Source organism: Phyllobates terribilis, unplaced genomic scaffold (assembly GCF_046119375.1).
Source record: "Phyllobates terribilis strain yellow unplaced genomic scaffold, ASM4611937v1 Scaffold_5__5_contigs__length_657084704, whole genome shotgun sequence".
Classification (NCBI taxonomy): Eukaryota; Metazoa; Chordata; class Amphibia; order Anura; family Dendrobatidae; genus Phyllobates; species Phyllobates terribilis.
Window position 1 is genome coordinate 27,653,818 of NW_027362765.1, and position 24,193 is coordinate 27,678,010.

At 43.5% G+C, this 24,193-nt stretch overlaps 1 protein-coding gene across 3 annotated transcripts; it reads left to right on the forward strand.

Annotated features, from left to right (window-relative positions):
- Positions 1-424: 424 nt before the first annotated feature.
- Positions 425-23,334, forward strand: LOC141271781 (uncharacterized). 3 transcript variants are annotated; one of them, XM_073681918.1, is made up of 8 exons: positions 425-653; positions 9,425-9,549; positions 13,339-13,490; positions 13,620-13,799; positions 13,875-13,998; positions 14,082-14,179; positions 14,365-14,455; positions 21,556-23,333. In XM_073681918.1, exons 3-8 carry the CDS (start codon positions 13,413-13,415, stop codon positions 23,043-23,045), a joined length of 2,061 nt encoding a protein of 686 aa, XP_073538019.1. In that variant the 5' UTR covers positions 425-653; positions 9,425-9,549; positions 13,339-13,412; the 3' UTR covers positions 23,046-23,333. The 3 variants fall into 3 exon arrangements, with proteins under 3 accessions (XP_073538019.1, XP_073538020.1, XP_073538018.1); XM_073681919.1 differs by lacking the exon at positions 9,425-9,549 and having other exon boundaries at positions 13,412-13,490; positions 21,556-23,334; XM_073681917.1 differs by lacking the exon at positions 9,425-9,549.
- Positions 23,335-24,193: the final 859 nt, after the last annotated feature.

Here is a 24,193-nt window from a genome sequence, read left to right on the forward strand (position 1 = left end):
AGATAACAGATTTGGGGGAGATCTATCTGTGAAAACTAGATCTGTGAAACTGGCTCATTTGCCCTTAGCAACCAATCAGATTCCACCTTTCATTTTCCAAAGAGTCTGTGAGGAATGAAAAGTGGAATCTGATTGGTTGCTAAGGGCAACTGAGCCAGTTTCACTTTACACCATGTTTGATAAATCTCCCCCTTCATAACCTTATTACACTTTCTGTCCACCTACTTTTGGACCTCCCTGTATATATATCTCCTGTCAGGTGCCGCACATCCCCCTGTCCTGTCTGAAATAATAGCAGTGTCACCCTGCTTTCAGTGACTCCAGGCTCCTGTACCTCTTATACCAGCAATATCAGCACTTACTTTAGGACCTTAGTGATGTCACTGATCATGTGTGCAGTAAGCAGCCAATCACAATCAGTGTAAGCGTTCATGTGGGAGGAGCCCAGTCACAGGCATTGTCATCGTCCCTCATGGTCACACTCCCTGCTCTCCTGTCTGCTTCCAGCCCCCAGTCAGGCCTGAATAAGCAGCAGCCAGTGGTGTCCGGGCCCCCAACATTGTGCTCATATCAAAGAGTGGGCTCTTCATCTCAGATCATTCACAAATGACACATCACTAACAGGAAGTGCGGGGTCACACACCTGGAATACGGTAAGCAGTGTGTGTGTGCCAGTATATGTGTGCGTGTACGTACGTGTGTGTCAGTGTATGTGAGACTACGTGTGTATGTAACTCTTAATGACAGCTAATACTATTGGTGGGGGTACCTGTGAAGCACCGAGCACACCCCAGAATCTATATTTTTATGGAGGAGTGCAGCACTCTGCACACTTCTCCTATACATGAGCTGGGATCACGCCCGGCTCCATACCCCATGACCGGATAATTGTTTTAAAATATTTGATTAAAAGTTAATTTTTAATAAGTTAATGAGATCCTTCTGCTGTAAATTCTCACTGAGTGCAAGATCCGAAAGCATAGAAGGCTTTTATTTAATTAAAACCAGTGTTTACTAAGTGCCCTATGTTGTGTATATGCACTTTAGCTTTTTACTGACTTATAGTAGGGTATATGTTCATGTTGTTTCTATCTTAGGTTTTGTCATCCTCTAAGTGGGTCTAACCCTTTGAGAACTTTATGGAGAACATAAATAGTGGGAATGGTAACAATTAAGTGCCATGAAAAACTAAAAGGGAGTTTAGAAAACGCATCAGTGACACCTCGGAGACATCAGACATAAAAGAGATACCCCATTACTAGACAAATTAGAGCGTACCATCAGGGTGACAACAGAGCTATCTCCTTTTGTATTTTAGAGGTTGTCAGACAAGATGTCAGAAAAGTAGATTGGAATAAACAAATCCTCCAAAAAGAATGCCAATGGATTTTTGGTTTGGACTCTCTCGCCCCCGAGGGATCGAATAAACAGATGACCTTGGTGGTTTTATTTAGGATCTGTATATGGGAATTTCTACTGTAAGCCGGTTACACTACTTCTGTCACCATACAAGAGAGCCAAGTTTTGCATTGCTAGACACCTCTTATCATGGAGTACACCACAGGTGATATCTACTGTTCTGTGAGCCCCAGTTTTTATTCCACACACTCGTACTTCCAATATTGCACTGACTGATATATGTATCTACACAGGGTCAGACTGGAACAAAAAGGCAGCCCTGCCACACAAACCCCACCAGCCCTAATAAATGAATTTTGCTTTTATGTTATCGTGCCCCTCACCACTCTCTTAACCCCTTCAGGAACCAGCCTATTTTGACCCTAAAGACCTTGGCATTTTTTCAATTCTGACCAGTGTCCCTTTACGAAGTAAAAACTCTGGAACACTTCAACGGATCCTAGCGATTCTGAGATTGTTTTTTCGTGACATATTGGGCTTCATGTTAGTATTAAATTTAGGTCGATAATATTTGCGTTTATTTGTGAAAAAATCAAAAATATGGGAAAAAATTTGAAAATTTTGCAATTTTCAAATTTTTAATTTTTATTCTACTAAACCAGAGAGTGATGTGACACAAAATAGTTAATAAATAACATTTCTCACATGTCTACTTTACATCAGCACAATTTTGGAAAAAAAAAAAAAATTTGGTAGGAAGTTTGAAGGGTTCAAAGTTCATCAGCAATTTATCTTTTTTCAAGCAAAATTTACAAAACCATTTTTTTAGTGACCACATCACATTTGAAGTCCCTTTGAGGGGTCTTTATGACAGAATACACCCCAAAGTGACACCATTCCAAAAACTGCACCCCTCAAGCTACTCAAAACTACATTCAAGAAGATTATTAACCCTTCAGGTTCATCACAGGAACTAAAGCCACATGGAAGAAAAAAATGAACATTTTTATTTTTCTAACAAAAATTTTCTTTTAGCCTAAATTTTTTAATTTTCACATGGGTAACAGGATAAAATGCATCCTAAAATTTGTTGATCAATTTCTCCTGAGTACACTGATACCTCATATGTGGTCATAAACCACTGTTTGGGCACACGGCAGGGCTCAGAAGGGAAGGAGCGCCATTTTACTTTTTGAATGGAAAATTAGCTCCAAAAGTCAAATTGCGCTCCTTCTCTTCTGAGCCCTGCCATGCGCCCAAACAGTGGTTTATGACCACATATGAGGTATCAGTGTACTCAGGAGAAATTGACCAACACATTTTAGGATGCATTTTATCCTGTTACCCATGTGAAAATTAAAAAATTTAGGCTAAAAGAAAATTTTTGTGAAAAAAAAAGTACTTTTTTGTTTTCACAGATCATTTTGTGAAGCACCTGGGGGTTCCAAGTGCTCACTATGCATCTAGATAGGTGCCTTGGGGGGTCTAGTTTCCAAAATGGGGTCACTTGTGGGGGAGCTCCACTTTTTAGGCACATTAGGGGCTGTCCAAACCCAACATGGTGTCCGCTAACAATTTGAGCCGATTTTCCATTCAATTTGTTTGCGGACACCATGTCGCGTTTGGAGAGCCGCTGTGTGCCCAAACATTGGAGCTCACCTACAAGTGACCCCATTTTGGAAACTAGACCCCCCAAGGCACCTATCTAGATGCATAGTGAGCACTTGGAACCCCCAGATCCTTCATAAATTAATCCGTAAAAATCAAAAAAGTGTTTTTTTTTCCACTTTTTCATTTTTATGAATCAATTTGTGAAGCACCTGGGGATTCCAAGTGCTCACTATGCATCTAGATAGGTGCCTTGGGGGGTCTAGTTTCCAAAATGGGGTCACTTGTGGGGGAGCTCCAATGTTTGGGCACACAGCGGCTCTCCAAAAGCAACATGGTGTCCGCTACAAATTGTCGACTCAAATTGTTAGAAGACACCATGTTGTGTTTGGAGAGCCGCTGTGTGCCCAAACATTGGAGCTCCCCCACAAGTGACCCCATTTTGGAAACTAGACCCCCCAAGGCACCTACCTAGATGCATAGTGAGCACTTGGAACCCCCAGGTCCTTCACAAATTAATCCGTAAAAATAAAAAAGTGTTTTTTTTTCCACTTTTTCATTTTTATGAATCAATTTGTGAAGCACCTGGGGGATCCAAGTGCTCACTATGCATCTAGATAGGTGCCTTGGGGGGTCTAGTTTCCAAAATGGGGTCACTTGTGGGGGAGCTCCAATGTTTGGGCACACAGGGACTCTCCAAACGCAACATGGTTCCAATTTGTTAGCGGACACCATTGTGTAGTGCATGTCAGGTTGGTGTGCGGTGTGGTATATTGTAGTGCATACACCACACACACACACAATCTCATACACTACAACACACACACACCAACCTGACATAGCCTCCTCAGCTGAGTACGCCCTAGACTGGGATGAACGGGACGGGCGGGACATTTTGTGTGCTTTGTGCGTGTGTAAAAAAAAAAAAAAAAATCAAAACTTTATTATAGTGTGAGTGTACGTGTGTGTGCTTGGTGTAACCTTCTGCAGTCACGTGTGGGGGCGGTCAGGCGTAGGGGCCGGTCAGGCGTAGGGGGCAGTCAGGCGTAGGGGGCAGTCAGGCGTAGGGGCCGGTCAGGCGTAGGGGGCGGTCAGGCGTAGGGGGCGGTCAGGAGTAGGGGGCGGTCAGGAGTAGGGGGCGGTCAGACGTATGGGGCGGTCAGACGTAGGAGGGGGCTGAGGAGATGGAGCAGCCAGCAGCAGCAGCAAGGGGGGTGATCACTGGGGCAGGAGCCGGCAGCAGCAAGGGGGGGTAGGAGGTCGGCAGCATCGGGGGGTGATTACTGGGGCAGAAAGGGGAGCAGGAGCCGGCAGGAGCAGGGGGGTAATTACTGGGTTTGCGGGGGGGGGGGTGATCACTGGGAACAGGGGGGGGTGAACACTGGGGGAGGGGGTGATTATTGGGAGGTGGGGCGTGATATCACTGGGACTGGGGAATGGTGGGTGTGATCACAGGAGCAGGGCATTTACACTGAGCCTGCTGCTGCTGTGATCACAGTCCACTGGCTGTCTGAAGGAGAGCAGCAGCCGGTGGATGAAGACGTGGGAGAGGGAGCAGAGGGAGCGAAGGTCGGGGTGCAGGTATGAAAGTGGAGGGGGGGTGGGGGGGGGTCGCGGGGGAGGGGGGGAGTGGGGGCAATACTACCTGCTGATCAGCGGCGGCGGCAGACGCGATCCACAGGGTCCACAGCAGGGGGTCCAAGCAGGGGGTCTGCTGCAGGGGGTCCGCAACAGACGATCCAGGGTTGGGAAGGTGCTGGGAGGTTTCAGCCATCCCTCCATATCTGATTGGGGCTAGTATCCATGTGACGCTAGCCCCCCAATCAGATCTGGGGGGAGGGGGGGGACAGAGGTGACACTCCCCCCAGCCAATGGCTGATGCTGTAAGCATCAGGCAATGCCCAGATTTAAATATTACACCAATTTTCATTGGTGAAATATTTAATTCATACCGATTGGCAGTTTCACTAAAAGTGAAAATGAAACAGCCAATCGGAGGGGTCCCAGGCACGGGGGGGTTAATCCACCCCCCGGGGGGTCGACTTCAGGATGTCCAGTTGCAGTAGCAACTGTGACACCTGAGCGACCCCGCTCGCAGGCGCTGCAGGGGCTCTTTCCCTCCATGTCACAGACGGTGTGACACAGGTCGGGAAGGAACTGTTTTCCATGTCACAAACGGTGTGACACGGGTCGGGAAGGGGTTAAAGCGAACCTGTCAGCAGGATTTAGCCCTATAAATTAAAGGCATGGCTGTAATGGTGCTGGAATCCTGAGTAATCTGATGCCTGATGTGAAGGGATCCGCTCAGTGGTTGTTTAATACTCACCTTATGAAGTTTTCAGAAAATGACGTTTTGTGTGATTTGGGGTGGGACATGGGGCAGGGTCTAAATGGCGTTGGAGGCGGCTCATGCGCAGATAGAGATCTCAGCTCTGAACTAAGCCGAGATATCGATCTACGCATGCGCCACCTCTGGCGACATTTTATTAAAGTCCTGCCCTAAATTTTAAAAAGGAGGCAGGTCACTGCATAATCAATGAGCTGCAAAAGATACAGAGGAGGATGGTGGGGGGGGGCAAGAACGAGAAGAAGACCCTGCCCCCACGTCCCACCCCGAAGCATACTGAAGTACACAAGACGTCATAGTCTGAAAACTTCATAAGGTGAGTATTAAACAACCACTGAGCGGATCCATTCACAGCAGGTATCAGATTAATCAGCCTCACAGCGCCATTATGGCCATGCCTTTAGTTTATAGGGCTAAATCCTGCTGACAGGTTTGCTTTAAAGGAGTTATCTGATGAGCCACATGTCAATGGCGCCGCGGTGCGTATGATCAACCACAGCTGCATTTATATGGTGCTCTACAGAGCTACGTTTTTCCGGATCGTGCGGGTCCCATCGGTCAAATCCGCAGCAAGCAGAAAGTCATCCACTATTCAGAAAAAGGGGGATAACTCATTTAAAAAGGCTTTTCAAGATTTATTTTTATTTGCCCATAGGAATGTAGAAAATAATAAACCAGTAATAACAATCCAGAAGTCCAATGCCACCAAGCCCTCATGCAAACAAGCGTATAAATCAGGTATGTGCCATCCGATGTTTCATCAGATCGCACACTGACCGATGTTATGCAATCAGGCCTCGCAGAGAAAAGTTTTTTTCTCATACTGATTGGGTGCGGGGAAAAAATAGTAGCATGCTGCGATCTGACTCTGGGTGCGAGAAAAAAATAGGATGCCGCAGTATGGAGCCGCAGAATGCACCCAATATGTACGGATACATTACAATACTGTGACTGCACGCGGGTGACAAGTGATTGTTTTACTGTCGTGTGACCCTACGTACATATAAACAGGACAGAAGTGGTACTGGGCTGTGTATATATACAGATACTTAGATTTACAGGCCATACTGTAAACACTGCTCAAAAAAATAAAGGGAACACTTAAACAACAGAATATAACTCCAAGTAAATCAAACTTCTGTGAAATCAAACTGTCCACTTAGGAAGCAACACTGATTGACAATCAATTCGACATGCTGTTGTGCAAATGGAATAGACAATAGATGGAAATTATTGGCAATTATCAAGACTCCCTCAATAAAGGAGTGGTTCTGCAGGTGCGGACCACAGACCACATCTCAGTACCAATGCTTTCTGGCTGATGTTTTGGTCACTTTTGAATGTTGGTTGTGCTTTCACACTCGTGGTAGCATGAGACAGACTCTACAACCCACAGAAGTTGCTCAGGTAGTTCAGCTCATCCAGGATGGCACATCAGTGCGAGCTGTGGCAAGAAGGTTTGCTGTTTCTGTCAGCGTAGTGTCCAGAGGCTGGAGACGCTACCAGGAGACAGGCCAGTACACCAGGAGACATGGAGGGGGCCGTAGGAGGGCAACAACCCAGCAGCAGGACCGCTACCTTCGCCTTTGTGCAAGAAGGAACAGGAGGAGCACTGCCAGAGCCCTGCAAAATGAACTCCAGCAGGCCACAAATGTGCATGTGTCTGCACAAACGGTTAGAAACCGACTCCATGAGGATGGTATGAGGGCCCGACGCCCACAGATGGGGGTTGTGCTCACAGCCCAACACCATGCAGGACGCTTTGCATTTGCCACAGAACACCAGGATTACACAAACCTATAAATATGACACCCAGTCAGATATAATAATTATGTTCATTTATTAAAGAAAATTAAAACGCTAAAAAATTTTTTTATAGAGGAAAAGAAATGCCCAGGTACAATGGACATCCAGGGTCAGCAGGTAAATTCACAAGGGACACTGATCACAATTACAAAATAAACCGTTGGGCTCATCAATCATACGTTACTCAACTTCAATATAAAAGTGCATACAATAAAGTGCATAGTGCAATAAATATTAGCCCACTTGGGTATACAGGCACTCACAGATAGAAGTTATAATTCATAGCTGTCTATGTAAAACACAAAATTATGTATATATATCGAGCCCAATTGTAAGAAGAAGATTACAGTGGTACCCATGAGCCCACATGTGTGGCTCAATGTATCATATGGATCTAAGTGTCATCATGGAAAAGTAATATTGCAATGCAGTACCTGCCAATCCCACAGAGTCCACAAGGATCCAACGCGCGTTTCGCCGATGGCTTTAACGAGGAACACCAGGATTGGCAAAGTCGCCACTGGCGCCCTGTGTCTTCACAGATGACAGCAGGTTCACACTGAGCACATGTGACAGGCGTAACAGAGTCTGGAGACGCCGTGGAGAGCGATCTGCTGCCTGCAACATCCTTCAGCATGACCAGTTTGGCAGTGGGTCGGTAATGGTGTGGGGTGGCATTTCTTTGGAGGGCCGCACAGCCCTCCATGTGCTCTCCAGAGGTAGCCTGACTGCCATTAGGTACCGAGATGAGATCCTCAGACCACTTGTGAGACCATATGCTGGTGCGGTTGGCCCTGGGTTCCTCCTAATGCAGGACAATGCCAGACCTCATGTGGCTGGAGTGTGTCAGCATTTCCTGCAAGATGAAGGCATTGAAGCTATGGACTGGCCCGCCAGTTCCCCCAGACCTGAATCCGATTGAGTACATCTGGGACATCATGTCTTGCTCCATCCACCAACGTTACGTTGCACCACAGACTGTCCAGTAGTTGGCGGATGCTTTAGCCCAGGTCTGGGAGGAGATCCCACAGGAGACCATCCGCAACCTCATCAGGAGCATGCGCAGGTATTTTAGGGAGGTAATACAGGCACGTGGAGGCCACACACAATACTGAGCCTCATTTTTACTTGTTTTAAGGACATTACATCAAAGTTGGATCAGCCTGTAGTGTGTTTTTCCACATTAATTTTGGGGGTGACTCCAAATCCAGGCCTCCATTGGTTAATAAATTTGATTTCCATTGATGATTTTTGTGTGATTTTGTTGTCAGCACATTAAACTTTGTACAGAACAAAGTATTCAATGAGAATATTTCATTCATTCAGATCTAGGATGTGTTATTTGAGTGTTCCCTTTATTTTTTGAGCAGTGTATGTAGTATAGAGATGTGCCAGTGTATATAGTGTGGATTCCACACTTTATGCACAGCACCATACTATATAAACATCTGTACACTATATACTATATATACACAACTCTACATTATACACTATATTAAAACAGTATTACACTATATACTAGACTACAATATGTCTACTAATACCAATAATTACAATATATCTACAATTTCCCTCAGGATCAATAAAATGTATTGTATATTATGATGCATATATCACAGAGTAAATATCATATAGTAGGCACTGCTGAATATCTGTCACATTGAGACTGCTGTATATACATTATATAGGTGATACTGTGACTGCTGTAGTGTATATGTTATGTAACTACTCCACTATAAAACAGCAATTGCAGAATCCCCTATATAATGTATGTAAACTGCTGTATATACATTATATAGGTGGTACTACGATTATACACAGCATTCTATATACATTATATAGTCGATATTGTGACTGCTGTATATGCATTATATAGGTGATACTGCTTTGTATAATTTCAGTATCACCTATATAATGTATATACAACAGTAGCAGTATCACCAAGTATATATTGTATACACAGCAGTCCCTATACATTATACAGGTGATACTGTGACTGCTGTATATACATTATATAAGTGACGCATATACAGCAGCAGCAGCACCGGTATAATGTATATGCAGCAGTAGCACCTGTATAATGTATATGCACTGGTTTATATACATTATATAGATGCTACTGTTGTGTATAATTGCAGTATCACCTATATAATGTATAAAGACTGCTGTATATATGTGGTACTTTAAATTATACACAACAGTAGCATCTATATAATGTATATACAGCAGTCAATATACATTATACAGGTAAAACTGACTGCTGCATATACTGAAGATACATGTTCTATATTGGGACTCACCCAGATCCCTACGATGAGAGGGGGAGGTGAAGAGCTGCAGCATATCCATCAGGCCTGCAGATGATCCCTGGGGCCGGTGAGAGAGGATCCCTGCTGGGGCCAGTGAGAGGATGCAGATCCCTGGGACCGGTGAGTAGCGCGCGAACTCCGCCCCAAAAAAATGCCAGCGTCAGACAGAACCCTGTGTGAATGTGCGCTCCGCTGCGGCCCTTTAAAACTTTTTAATAAGCCCCTGTTCACGTGCTCTCTCTCCTGCACACATTGAGAAGGGCCACCGCGGCTCACACAAGTGCTGACAAGGGCTGCCTAGGTGCATACGGTGGCCTTATCAGCCCGTGTAAGAGGGAGAGCGAGCGAGCGCGCACAGGGGCTTATTCAAAAGTTTTAAACAGCTGGCGGCCCACCGGGCATACGTCCGCTTTGGCAGATTGCCAATCCGGTCCTGTATCTACATTATACTAATCTGCCTTTTTTGGGCTTTTGCAGAGAGATTGCAACTATATATATTGATTCTGATATCTATTTTAGCTCTTAATAAGATATTTAAATGTCTGCAGTAACTTATATGAATTTCTTGCATTATACAGTACAGAACAAAAGTTTGGACACACCTTCTCATTTAAAGATTTTTCTGTATTTTCATGACTATGAAATTGTACATTCACACTGAAGGCATCCAAACTATGAATTAACACATGTGGAATTATATACTTAACAAAAAAGTGTGAAACAACTGAAAATATGTCTTATATTCTAGGTTCTTCAAAGCAGCCACCTTTTGCTTTGATGACTGCTTTGCACACTCTTGGCATTCTCTTGATGAGCTTCAAGAGGTAGTCACCGGAAATGGTCTTCCAACAATCTTGAAGGAGTTCCCAGAGATGCTTAGCACTTGTTGGCCCTTTTGCCTTCACTCTGCGGTCCAGCTCACCCCAAACCATCTGGATTGGGTTCAGGTCTGGTGACTGTGGAGGCCAGGTCATCTGGCGTAGCACCCCATCACTCTCCTTCTTGGTCAAATAGCCCTTACACAGCCTGGAGGTGTGTTTGGGGTCATTGTCCTGTTGAAAAATAAATGATGGTCCAACTAAACGCAAACCGGATGGAATAGCATGCCGCTGCAAGATGCTGTGGTAGCCATGCTGGTTCAGTATGCCTTCAATTTTGAATAAATCCCCAACAGTGTCACCAGCAAAGCACCCCAACACCATCACACCTCCTCCTCCATGCTTCACGGTTGGAACCAGGCATGTAGAGTCCATCCGTTCACCTTTTCTGCGTCGCACAAAGACACGGTGGATGGAACCAAAGATCTCAAATTTGGACTCGATCAGACCAAAGCACAGATTTCCACTGGTCTAATGTCCATTCCTTGTGTTCTTTAGCCCAAACAAGTCTCTTCTGCTTGTTGCCTGTCCTTAGCAGTGGTTTCCTAGCAGCTATTTTACCATGAAGGCCTGCTGCACAAAGTCTCTTCTTAACAGTTGTTGTAGAGATGTGTCTGCTGCTAGAACTCTTGTGTGGCATTGACCTGGTCTCTAATCTGAGCTGCTGTTAACCTTCGATTTCTGAGGCTGGTGACTCGGATAAACTTATCCTCAGAAGCAGAGGTGACTCTTGGTCTTCCTTTCCTGGGGCGGTCCTCATGTGAGACAGTTTCTTTGTAGCGCTTGATGGTTTTTGCAACTGCACTTGGGGACACATTCAAAGTTTGCCCAATTTTTCAGACTGACTGACCTTCATTTCTTAAAGTAATGATGGCACTTGTTGTCCTTTACTTAGCTGCTTTTTTCTTGCCATAATACAAATTCTAACAGTCTATTCAGTAGGACTATCAGCTGTGTATCCACCAGACTTTTGCACAACACAACTGATGGTCCCAACCCCATTTATAAGGCAAGAAATCCCACTTATTAAACCTGACAGGGCACACCTGTGAAGTGAAAACCGTTTCCGGTGACTACCTATTGAAGCTCATCAAGAGAATGCCAAGAGTGTGCAAAGCAGTCATCAAAGCAAAAGGTGGCTACGTTGAAGAACCTAGAATATAAGACATATTTTCAGTTGTTTCACACTTTTTTGTTAAGTATATAATTCCACGTGTTAATTCTTAGTTTTGATGCCTTCTGTGTGAATGTACAATTTTCATAGTCATAAAAATACAGAAAAAGCTTTAAATGAGAAGGTGTGTCCAAACTTTTGGTCTGTACTGTATGTTTTCCCTTATAGGTGTTAATATCATACCTGCAGTGACATTTATTGATTCCCTTTTGTTGCATTTTTTTTAAACTGCAGTAATATCTTATCCTTTGCTATGCGGGCGCCTCCTCCAGGTAACTGACTGTTGCTGTGTGTTATGTACTGCAATTAAGAACAGGAATAGGAGGGAAAAGCTGTCCCTGCACTGAGACTGAGCTTAAACCCTACGCTGGGATGGGTGCCCTATTCCTTGTGAATAGCCCCACCGACACTCCTGCACTGAACTAAAAAGAAGACCTGAAGGAAGGGGAAAGGGGTCCCTAAAAGATCTAAGGACTGGGAGCAAAAACAGGAGACCTCCTAACAGAAAAGTTAGTTGCAGAAACGAAGATTAAAGGGAACAAAACTGGTGGAACAAGAAGTCCCAAGATATAAATTGTCCTAAGCACAAAGAGCTAACAAGGCAACTAGCCAGAGCACAAGCGTAACAACACTGATGTCCAGCAATGAATGGGAGACAGGTGCTGAGTAATAAAGAGTGAGGAGATCACGTGACCAAGACACCCAGCATCAGAGGAAAAGACTAGAAGCCAGCAAACCACAAAAAGATGCCGCCGAAAAGTAAAACAGCATAGATTCTAACACTGTGACTGCGTGTGCTCAGCATCGATGGACTCGTACTGCGCATGCACCAGTACGGGGGGCTGTTTTAGACATCCTGACATTATCTGAGGTCCAGGACATATGCACGAATCGCAATCTTGACCTCTTGTGTTTGTAATATCTGCGCATGCGCCCTGGAAGATTCTTCTGCTGGCATACATGCGCTATACACCATTTGGGGACACTTGTTCTCACTGCATTAGCCCTCTAGCGTTCTGGAAGTGTGTGATGTCATCAACATGGTCCCTTTTATAGAGTGAAAAAGCCTTCAGCTATACACATCAGCTGGGGATCTATTTCCACTGTCTACAGATATTAGCTGACATATGTCCTCACCATACTGTGTTTTTCTATATCTCGTATTGTTTGGGATTGTTTATAAATGGATTAATAGATATTGATATTTTGGATGATTTCTTTGTTAGCTGTATATACAACAATAGCAATAACAGTATTGGGAAGTAAAGACATACACCGACCCATAAGTGTCCTGTCTTGCTGGAATGGCGCCAGCTCTGCCTTCCTCTGTGGATGACGCCGTTTAAACTGCTGTGTTCTTTTTTTTTACCTAGACTTCTTTTACCTAATAAAGATTTAGTTACTTCCTACATGGCTGAGAGCTTATGGCCATTTCTTTTTTTTTTTTGTCTGTTTTGTGATCTAAAGTATATAAGTTTTATTAGTAGATGTCGGGGGAAAAAAACAGAATGTAGTAAAATAGTAAAGATAGTAACACGTTAATGATTCCACACTACTCCTGTGCCACCACTGCTTGAGTCCTCCACCAGTCTCAGTATTTCCTGGTCCGTTCCAACAAACTTGAGATACCTATGGCTAATTAGTTGTTGAAGCAATGGCCATCATAGCCAGTGATTGAGAGAATGGAGGAGATGACTTGGTTAGCAATTCAACCGATATTCCACTCTGTACGAGATAAGAGAATATAAAATCTACAAATTTTATCTCCTCATATGTTTCCTCTTATTATCTCCAGTAATTATATTATTACTTGAGATTCTTTATGATGTTACATTTGCTCATCTTCTTCACATTCAGGTCCCTACAATACCAGATCTTCTCAGTGGAGTTCTTCTATATTTAGACAATTTTTCTGATTTTACCCATCAAGGATGGATATGGAGAAGAACAAAATGGTGGAGAGGCTATTACAACTCAATCTAGAGATCCTCTTCCGGCTTACTGGAGAGGTGAGAGATTCTGATGACGTCACATTACACCATTCTTTTCTATGGGAATAACAGATGGACAGAACTGGAGAGGTGAGGACTCTGGAAATGTCTGTAGTGAGATTTATTAATGTGTCTCTCCATAACCAGGATTACACACTAGTGAAGAAGACCTCTAGTGAGTTTCGTCAGGCCCCTGTGTCTAAGGGATGGGGAAGACCACTGAGCCCAATCACGGGGCCTCCACCTCACCCCCTGATAAATGAGGACATCAATGACCAGAAAATCCTAGAACTCGCCTACAAGATGATTGAGCTGCTGACTGGAGAGGTGACACTGCTGGGACATTATATAGTATTGCTATGAAGGGAATGGGAGGAATGACGGTATCATTGTATGTGTCAGGTTCCTATAAGATGTCAGGATGTCGCCGTCTATTTCTCCATGGAGGAGTGGGAGTATTTAGAAGGACACAAAGATCTGTACATGGACGTCATGATGGAGGTTTCCCAGCCCCTCACATCACCAGGTAATAGACAGGACTAAATACACATGGCCTATAGTTATCTCTATGTAAATAATCAATTCAATCCCTGTTTGTGTTTTCTCCAGTTCTATCAAGTAAGAGGACAACACCAGAGAGAAGTCCCCATCCTCTTCTTCCAAGGGATTGTAAACAGGAATGTCCCGATGTTCCTCAGGATCATCAGGTAGATGGAGAGAAGGTGTCATGAGATCTCCCCTATGATGTGTAGACAGCTGTGAAGGTCTTTTGCTCAGTCTTGTATTATATGTTTTATACTTGTGTAATGAGAATGGTGGAGATGACAGGATTAGAGCTGATCATAGATGTGACTTCTCCATCTGTCTGTGACTTTTACAATATTTGTTTCAGGGTAAAGATCTGACCCATATTAATACTACAGAGACATATGTGAGGGGTGATGAGCGATGTAAAGAGGAGATTCCTACAGATAATTGTCCAGGTGAGTAGTAACCACTAAATGCAGAGAAGTCACAGATTCTTCTCAATCATCATCTTTCACTGTTTTATCACCAGTGTAGTCGAGACAAATTACAATCATATGATCACCATTCTGCTGTTATATCCCTACATGTTCCTCCACCCAATACTTTTCAAATTACTTTGGGCACTGAAAGCCCTTCTTCTATAGAGATTACAACCTGGAGGATCCACCTACCCCCTGGAATCAGAAAATGCTGACCCTTACCTGCCCAGATCTGTAAACTACTAAGCCAAATGACAGCATAAGTACAATGTGCTGACAAGTTAGGAAAATATACACTGCTCAAAAAAATAAAGGGAACACTTAAACAACAGAATATAACTCCAAGTGAATCAAACTTCTGTCAAATCAAACTGTCCACGTAGGAAGCAACACTGATTGACAATCAATTTCACATGCTGTTGTGCAAATGGAATAGACAATAGATGGAAATTATTGACAATTATCAAGACACCCTCAATAAAGGAGTTGTTCTGCAGGTGGGGACCACAGACCACATCTCAGTACCAATGCTTTCTGGCTGATGTTTTGGTCACTTTTGAATGTTGGTTGTGCTTTCTCAGTCGTGGTAGCATGAGACAGACTCTACAACCCACAGAAGTTGCTCAGGTAGTGCAGCTCATCCAGGATGGCACATCAATGCGAGCTGTGGCAAGAAGGTTTGCTGTGTCTGTCATTGTAGTGTCCAGAGGCTGGAGGCGCTACCAAGAGACAGGCCAGTACACCAGGAGACATGGAGGGGGCCGTAGAAGGGCAACAACCCAGCAGCAGGACCGCTACCTCCGCCTTTGTGCAAGGAGGAACAGGAGGAGCACTGCCAGAGCCCTGCAAAATGACCTCCAGCAGGCCACAAATGTGCATGTGTCTGCACAAACGGTTAGAAACCGACTCCATGCTGAAAGTACCTGGGATCTTGTAGTCCTGATGTGAGTTGGGTATCTTTGTCTTGTCTGTGGTCATTATAAATGGACAGGTTTTACATTTTTTCTGGTTGAAGATAAAGGTACTTGTAGCTGGTGGAGATGACAGGGAGCTTCTGACAATGATGCTTCTTAGATTTGGGGGCTACCTGAAACACAGAAGTGGGGGGTCTGGAAATATGGATTGTAATTGGGCATCTTTTTGTAGTAAGGGTTGTAGTTTCCGTGCAACTCTCCTTAGCACCTCCAGATTTGGATTGTAGGTGATTACTAGAGGCACCTAGTTGCATTCTTGTTTAGTTTTGTAATGTAGGAGGTGATTCCTTGGTATTCTGGTGGCTCTTGTATTCTGGTTCTCAATTGTTCTTGGATGGTAGCCCTGATTCAAAAATGTCTTTCTGAGGCCACCAAGGTGTTTGTCTCTATCCATTGGGTTGGAACATATCCGATTGTATCTGATGGCTTGGCTATAGACAATAGCGTTTGTGTTTTGGATAGAAACTGTCTCATTTAAGGTATGTTGGACGGTCGATTGGCTTTCGGTACAAAGATGTCTCTATTTCATTGTTCTGTAGCTTGATGATGCTGTCGAAAAAGTTAATTTTAAGTTTTTTAAAGTGAAGTTTATCTGTGAACTGCTAAAATATTTACAGCCAGAACGGTTTATCTCTCCCATAGTAATAGCTCTGCTTTTCATCACCTGTCTCATCTATTGCATTATTTCTGTGTCCTATTGTGTATAAATATGTGACTGTGCAGATGTGGCTGTGTGGAGCTCATGCTGTATATGGGGAGACTGTTTTGGGCTCATGCTTTATATGGGGAGGCTGTGTGGGGCTCATGCTGTATATGGGGAGGCTGTGTTGGGCTCATGCTTTTTATGGGGAGGCTGTGTGGGGCTCATGCTGTATATGGGGAGACTGTGTTGGGCTCATGCTGTATATGGGGAGGCTGTGATGGGCTCATGCTGTATATGGGGAGGCTGTGTGGGGGCTGTTACGGTATATAAGAGGCTGTGGGGGGCTCATCTATAATATAATCGGCTAAGCTTGTCTCTGTCTGAAGCCTTTATAGACTGCGCATGCATGATGCGCAGTCTGGCTCCAGACAGAAGACTGCATCCAGCCATTACAGGTAAGAGGAGTGTATGGCGCCAGAGATCGCGGTATGCGTAGACACTGAACGCATACCGCGATCTCCGGCGCCATACTTACCTGACCGGGAGGAGTGTTGCCGCGGCGCATCTCTCTTCACTTCTCTCTTCTCTTCGAGTGAGGCGTCGGATCGGTGCATGCACATAGCGCTATCTGGCGCCATTTTATTGAAGACACATTTGCAGTGTGTCTTCAGCAAAATGGCGCCGGACAGCGCGTTGCTCCGGCTCCGCACTCCTCCTCCGGCAGAATAGGACACAGAAGCGCTGGAGCACAGAGAAGAAAGGTGAGTATAACTGTTTATTTTTTTGTTTGTGTGTACAGCGTGAAAGGGATGAGGGGGCCACACATACCAGGAATGTGGGGTGAGGAGACCATGCATACCAGGATTTGGGGGGTGAGGGGACCATGCATACCAGGATTGGGGGGTGAGGGGACCATGCATACCAAGATTAAGGGGTGAGGGGACCATGCATACCAGGATTGGAGGATGAGGGGTACCACACATACCATTATTGGGGGATGAGGGGTACCATGCATACCAGAATAGGGATGAAGTGTACCATGCATACCAGGATGAGGGATGGGGTGCCATGCATACCAGGATGAGGGATTGGGTGCCATGCATTCCAGGATGAGGGGTACCATACATACTAGAATAGGGATGAGGGGTACCATACATACCAGGATAGGGATGAGGGGTACCATACATACCAGGATTGGGGATGAGGGGTACCATGTATACCAGGATTGGGGATGAGGGGCCCATGCATACCAGGATGGGGGTGAGGGGTGCCATGAATATCAGGATTGGGCATGAGGGAGCCATGCATACCAGGATTGGGGATGAGGGGTGCCATGCATATCAGGATTGGAGATGAGGGAGCCATGCATACCAGGATTGGGGATGAGGGAGCCATGCATACCACGATTGGGGATGAGGGGTGCCATGCATACCAGGATTGGGGATGAGGGGTGCCATGCATACCAGGATTGGGGATGAGGGGTGCCATGCATACCAGGATTGGGGATGAGGGGTGCCATGCATACCAGGATTGGGGTTGAGGGGTGCCATGCATACCAGGATTGGGGATGAGGGGTGCCATGCATACCAGGATTGGGGATGAGGGGTGCCATGCATACCAGGATTGGGGATGAGGGAGCCATGCATATCAGGATTGGGGATATAATATAATTATAATATATTGATATTAATATTGAACAGAATTAATTTCAGCCTATTGGTTCGGTCTTCCGCAACAGTTACGGTGTCTCATGTTGCCTCTCGGGAGAATTAACTGCCCACCCCTACTCCATGTCAGTATTTCCATTATGTTTTCAATACTAAGGAATTCAGATTGTGCAGTAATCGCTCCTGAAATGTGGAGCACTAATACCTTCTCTACTCTTCTGGTCAGAACTCATAGTAGCTCCAATGGTCCACCATAAATGATTGCAACTCTGGTTTAGTGTTATATTTCTCCCCCAGAATATATGTTCTTTATGGGGATGTAACATGTTTTCTTATTACTTCTCCTTTTTTTATGAGTTCATACTGTATGATGTCTTTGATTGTGGTGGGATCGGTCTGCCTCACTTACATTAGTCTGAAACTGCTTGGTAGCATTTAACCCTTTCACGTCTTTTGACTTACCCATATGTCATAGTTGGGAATAGCTTCCTGACGTTTGACTTACGGATACATCATGGCCATCGTGCACTGTACAGAAGCTGTGTCCATTCCATCGCCGCCGGGAGCTCAGCTTACATGATAGCTGAGACCCGACTGTCACTGCCAGGAGAAATGTCCACACTGCCCCCGACTGTTTAACCTCCTATATGCTGTGATCAATATTGATCGCAGCATTTGAGAGGCTAGGAGAGGGAGGGGTCTTTCTCTCCCATCCCATCGGTGCCCCCACAATGTCATCGCAAGGGCCTTATTATTGTCATTGTGACCTCTGGATAAGAGACTAGTACTACAAGCCTGTTAGACCAAGCCAGGAGGTTTCTGTCAGTGCAATACTGACAGGTATAATGCATTGCAGTGAATTATACCAGAGATCAGAGTAATAAATGTTAAAATCCCATAGAGGCTCCAAGTAAAAAAAAATTATACCAATAAATGGGTATATTTCTATAAAAAAAAAAATTACACATATTTGGTATCGCCGCATCTGGAGCATCCCTTCCTATAAAATTGTCATGCTGGTTCTACTCTTCAGTAAAAGAATAAGTAAAAAACGTGACAAAAAAACTGCTTTTTCATCTTACTGATGAATAAATAGTGGAATAAAACGCGATCAAAAAGATGAATGGAAATAAAAATAGTATCTTCGAAAATGTCTTATGGCTTATCAAATATCTTGTTCCGCAAAAAGCAAGCCACAATACAGCTCTGTCAGTGGAGAAATAAAAAAGTTATACCTCTCAGAGTACAGTGATGCAAAAACAATTATTTTTTTTCTAAAATATAGTTATTGTTTTTGTGTAAAAGCGCCAAAACATAAAAAAATTATATAAATTTGGTGTTGCTCTAATCATACTGGCCTGAAGAATAAAGCTGCCTTATCAATTTTAGCACACGGTGAGCGGCATAAAATAACGCCCAAAACTATTCCTGAATTGCTGTTTTTTGTTCATTCTGCCTCCCGGAAAAATGGAATAGAAAGTGATCAAAAAATACTATGTGCCTTAAAAATTGTAGCAATGAAAACGTCAACTTGTCCCAGAAAAAAAACCAAAAAACGTCACCTGACTCTGTCAGCAGAAATATAGAAAAATTATAGCTCTCAAAATTCACTGTATTCATGGCGACGCTAAGGACTACCCTTTTGCTAGAGTGACCATAAAAACAAACTGTGGCACTGAGTCCCATGAGGTTGGAGTGGGTAAGGACCCTGATACACCCAATTATATTAGGGCAGGATTTTACCTTACTCTGGGACTTATGGCGAAAAGGTGGGGTGCCAAGTTACTCAGATAAGAGTAGGTTCACATTTAAAAAAAAAAAAAAAAAAGTCGTATGAGAACGAGACAGTGACCTATAAGGCCAACATCCCTGTGTTGGGGGCTTCTGGGAGGAACTTTGGGACTGCTCAACTGAAGGACCATACACTCAAAGGGGCGCTGGATAGTGTCACCGTTTTAAACAGGGTTGCCCAAGAGCTGGAGGCCGACACTAGGTTCCCATACTTTGCAGTAGATGGGGATTTGCTATATCGGGTGACTAAGCTGGGACGGAAGGTATTGGAACAATTGGTGGTATCAGGACCCTATAAGTGTAGGGTGTTAGAAATGGCCCATTCCCATGTCTTGGGTGGTCATCTGGATGTAGACAAGACCAAAGAGCGGATCCTTCTTAGGTTGTACTGGCCCAGATGTCACCGAGAAATTTCGAACTATTGTAGCTCCTGTCCCACTGTCCTATTGTAGCTCCTGTCCCACTTTCCAGTTAACCGCCCCAGTCTCTCACTTCCATAGTACCCTAGTGCCGTTACCAATTATAGAGGTTTGGTTTGACCTCATTGCAATGAGTCTAGTCGGACCATGGTTAAGGCTTTTCTAAGAATTGTGGGATACTATCAGCAGTTTATCCTGAATTTCACCATGATAGCCGCACCCCTGACCGACGTTAAGGGCAAAGAGTAGTTGATGGCCAAGTGGACTTATAGATCGCTTTCCTGGAGTTGAATCTAGCCCTGTGTAAACAGACAGTCTTGGTTTCACTGGACTTCATCAAGGAGTTCGTGGTCCAAACGGATGTTTCGGAAGTCTGGTTTGGAGCCTTGTTGTCAAGAGAAATAAATGGGGAGGGAAGTAAAATATGTCACAAAAAAAAACACTCAGAATCACTGTGATATGTTCAAGCGTCCCAGAGTTATTACCTCATAAAGTGACACAGGTCAGAATTGAGAAAAAATGGCGTGGTCACGAAGGAGAAAACAGGCTCTGGTGCAAAAGGGTTAATAAATCAGCAGTTGAGTTGCTGGGTGACATCTGTGGTTCCTCTTGACACCCTTTAATATTACCCTTACCACCTACTAGCGGTTATACTGTTCCTGTATGCTGCCAGATAATGAGATACTAGCCTCTCACTTTTGAAATTACTTTGAGAGGTCTAGATTTTAGATAGAACCAGGAGGGCACAGAAAATACAAAATCAGAAGACATGAGTAGACCGTAAACGGGCCAGGATCACAAGAAGATCAAATGCACAGAACTGAACCAGAGAAGAACAACACTGTACCTGGCACCTTTCAGCAATGTGCCTTGAGCTTTAGTAGGGTGTGGTACTTTCCAATTACCTGAAGCAGGGAGCAGATTACTCCAGCTGGACAGCACACACACCCATATTGCCAAACTGGATGGTAGCACTGGTCCCAGCCACCCTATTCTTAGTGTCTGGATAGAGCCTGTGCTGCCCAGATCTTCTGGTTACAATGTCTCCTCCATCACCAACGCCACCCGCAGAATGAATGATGGTGGCCGCTGGTGACCGAAGCAGACATCGCAGGAGCAGATCCCAGAGGAGATATGACCCACCATTCGTACAAGCTCCAATGTTGTAGAATGACAGAAAACCAGAGCAGAAGAAAACCCCATAAAGTTACTAAATTTTGTAAATTATAACCATCAGTGAATTAATCTATCTATATGAGTAGTGATTATTTTGACACCTGAGTGGGGGCTTGTTTTTTTGTGGGATGACTAGAAGTTTTTATTAGTGTCATTTTTGCCTACATAACATTTTTTGGTGGCTTTTTATTTCAATATTTTGGAGGCAGAATGAACAAACAGTTGAACTAGCTCTACTAGTTCATGTTGACGTCTTCTAGTAGACTGAGAACTGTTATTTTCTTAGTGAATAATTCAATTTTGCTACATAACTTCCCATTTCTATAGAGATTCTGAGTAGAAATGTTAAAAAATACAATTTAAGAATATTTTATTAAAAAATAATCATTTGTTTTATTCTTGGCAGACGACTGTACAAGGAGATCAGAGGGACAACTGACATCTTCAATTTTTATATCAGATGACCTTGAGATCACACAGAATAGAATTGAAGAGAATGTCATTACTCCAGATATACCATCATCCCTTCACCGCAAAGATCTATCATCTGATCCTATGAAACAAGTCCTATCTTCTGATTCATTACAGACTACGAAGAAAAATAAAAGTCAGAAAACGGGCATTACAAAGCAAACTGCTCTTCAAGCAAAGAAGCCAATTACACATTCAGAATATGGAAATAGTTTTCCTCTTGAAACATCTTTTGTTACACATCAAAAAATTCACACAGAGGAGAAGACATTTTCTTGTTCCAAATGTGAGCAATATTTTAACCAGAAATCAGATTTTTTTAGGCCTGAGAGAAAGCATACTGGTGGGGAGAAGCCATATTCATGTTCAGAATGTGGGAAATGTTTTGGACAGAAATCAAATCTTGCTATACATCACAGAATTCACACAGGAGAGAAGCCATATTCATGTTCAGAATGTGGGAAATGTTTTGCAGAGAAATCAACTCTTGCTATACATCACAGAATTCACACAGGAGAAAAGCCATATTCTTGTTCAGAATGTGGAAAATGTTTTGCAGGGAAATCACATCTTGTTATACATCACAGAACTCACACAGGAGAGAAGCCATATTCATGTTCAGAATGTGGAAAATGTTTTGCAGGGAAATCACGTCTTGTTAAACATCAGAGAACTCACACAGGAGAGAAGCCTTTTTCGTGTTCAGAATGTGGGAAATATTTTAAACAGAAATCGTATCTTGTTATACATCAGAGAACTCACACAGGGGAAAGGCCTTTTCCATGTTCAGAATGTGGGAAAGGTTTTGTAGAGAAATCACAACTTGATAGGCATCAGAAAATTCACACAGGGGAGAAACCATTTTCATGTTCAGAATGTGGAATATGTTTTATACAGAGATCATCGCTTGTTAGTCACCAGATAACTCACACAGGGGAGAAACCTTTTTCATGTTTAGAATGTGGAAAATGTTTTGCACATAAAATAACACTTGTTATACACCAGAGAACTCACACAGGCGAGAAGCCATATTCATGTTCAGAATGTGGGAAATGTTTTAGTCAGAAATCATTGCTTGTTCTACACCAGAGAACTCACATAGGGGAGAAGCCGTATTCATGTTCAGAATGTGGAAAATGTTTTCTGCGGAAATCATCGCTTGTTAGTCACCAGGGAACGCACTCAGGGGAGAAGCCTTTTTCATGTTCTGAATGTGGGAAATGTTTTAGAAGGAAATCAAACCTTGTTAGACACCAGAGAAGTCACACACACACACAGGGGAGAAGCCATATTCATGTTCAGAATGTGGAATATGTTTTGGACATAAATCATTGCTTGTTAGACACCAAGGAGCTCACACGTGGAGAAGGCTTGTGGTCATTTCCTGAAGAAGTGGTGCCTGATACTTTGAAACACGTTGACTAAAAACCACATGTTTGAATAAATCCTCCAACACTCCAAAGAGATATGGAATTTGGATTGTGAGCCCCATTGGGGACAGCAATGATAATGTCCGTAAAGCGCTGCAGAATATGATTGCGCTGTATAAGCAATGCATAATAAAAAAATAGAGCTGTGTGTATGTAAATGTGTGTATGTAGCAGAGCTGTGTGTGTGTAAATGTTCAGTGTCCCAACAGTATTGTGTGTATATGAGTGCGCTGCAGAGTGGTCATTAATATCCCTGCTGTGACGCTATATGTAAATATAACACATGGTGCAGAGAAACTCTAACAATAAATTTATTACTTCCCTACTCCACCCCAGTGCATTACAATTAGTGATATTGACTGTCACATACACACTTCTCAGCACGTTACAGGGGTGTGCTTGCAAGAGTTAATTCATCTCCTCTCACTCAATCCAGCTCTCAACCTCTGTTTTAGGCTATAAAGTGAGCATAAATCACACCCCAACACATTCAGAACACCGCAATTTCTTAACGCCTTTCCACCACTCGTCAAATACACAGGGGTGTTGAGTCCCCAAATATGTTATTGTCAAGCAATCAAAAGGTCACACACACTTTCTGAAAGGCTATGGATTATTTAGAGCATACAAGGATCAAACTTATTAAAGCTTTCAAACCTTTAATATAAAAATATACAGTGCTAACAATACATGATATAAAAAAATAATAAAGCAACACACAAATATGCAAATCCGTTATAAACCAAAAAGTGAGAAATAACAGAAATACCTAACCGTTTCTGTCTACTATTATCTTCTGTTTCCTTAAGGGAAGGAGAAATTAGTTATGGATCACACCAGCATCTTAGGTAGCCCACACATGGGAACTTCTTTTGTGCCACCCAGCTTTTTATAGTCCTGACCATAGGCTCATATTTCCAAGATCACCTTTATAGACTATTTAAAAATTGCTGTTTGGTGACTGGACTAGCCTTGCATTTCAAATATCATGTGTCTCCCCCACTCCTCTCTATAGAGTGAATAGGAAATATACTGCCTAAATACAGACCATGTGCCTTACTTTGAAGCTCAGAGTCCACAAGCTGAGGTGTTATGTTTAATATCTCCATCAAAAAACCCTTTGTGGTTGCAATACTGGTATAT

Excerpts from the sequence above, each read along its gene's own strand:
- LOC141271781 (XM_073681919.1), top strand. The coding sequence starts at position 13,413 with ATGGATATGGAGAAGAACAAAATGGTGGAGAGGCTATTACAACTCAAT. Across the intron at positions 13,491-13,619 it reads TCTTCCGGCTTACTGGAGAG|GATTACACACTAGTGAAGAA; the intron begins GTGAGAGATTCT and ends CTCCATAACCAG. Across the intron at positions 14,456-21,555 it reads TCCTACAGATAATTGTCCAG|ACGACTGTACAAGGAGATCA; the intron begins GTGAGTAGTAAC and ends TATTCTTGGCAG.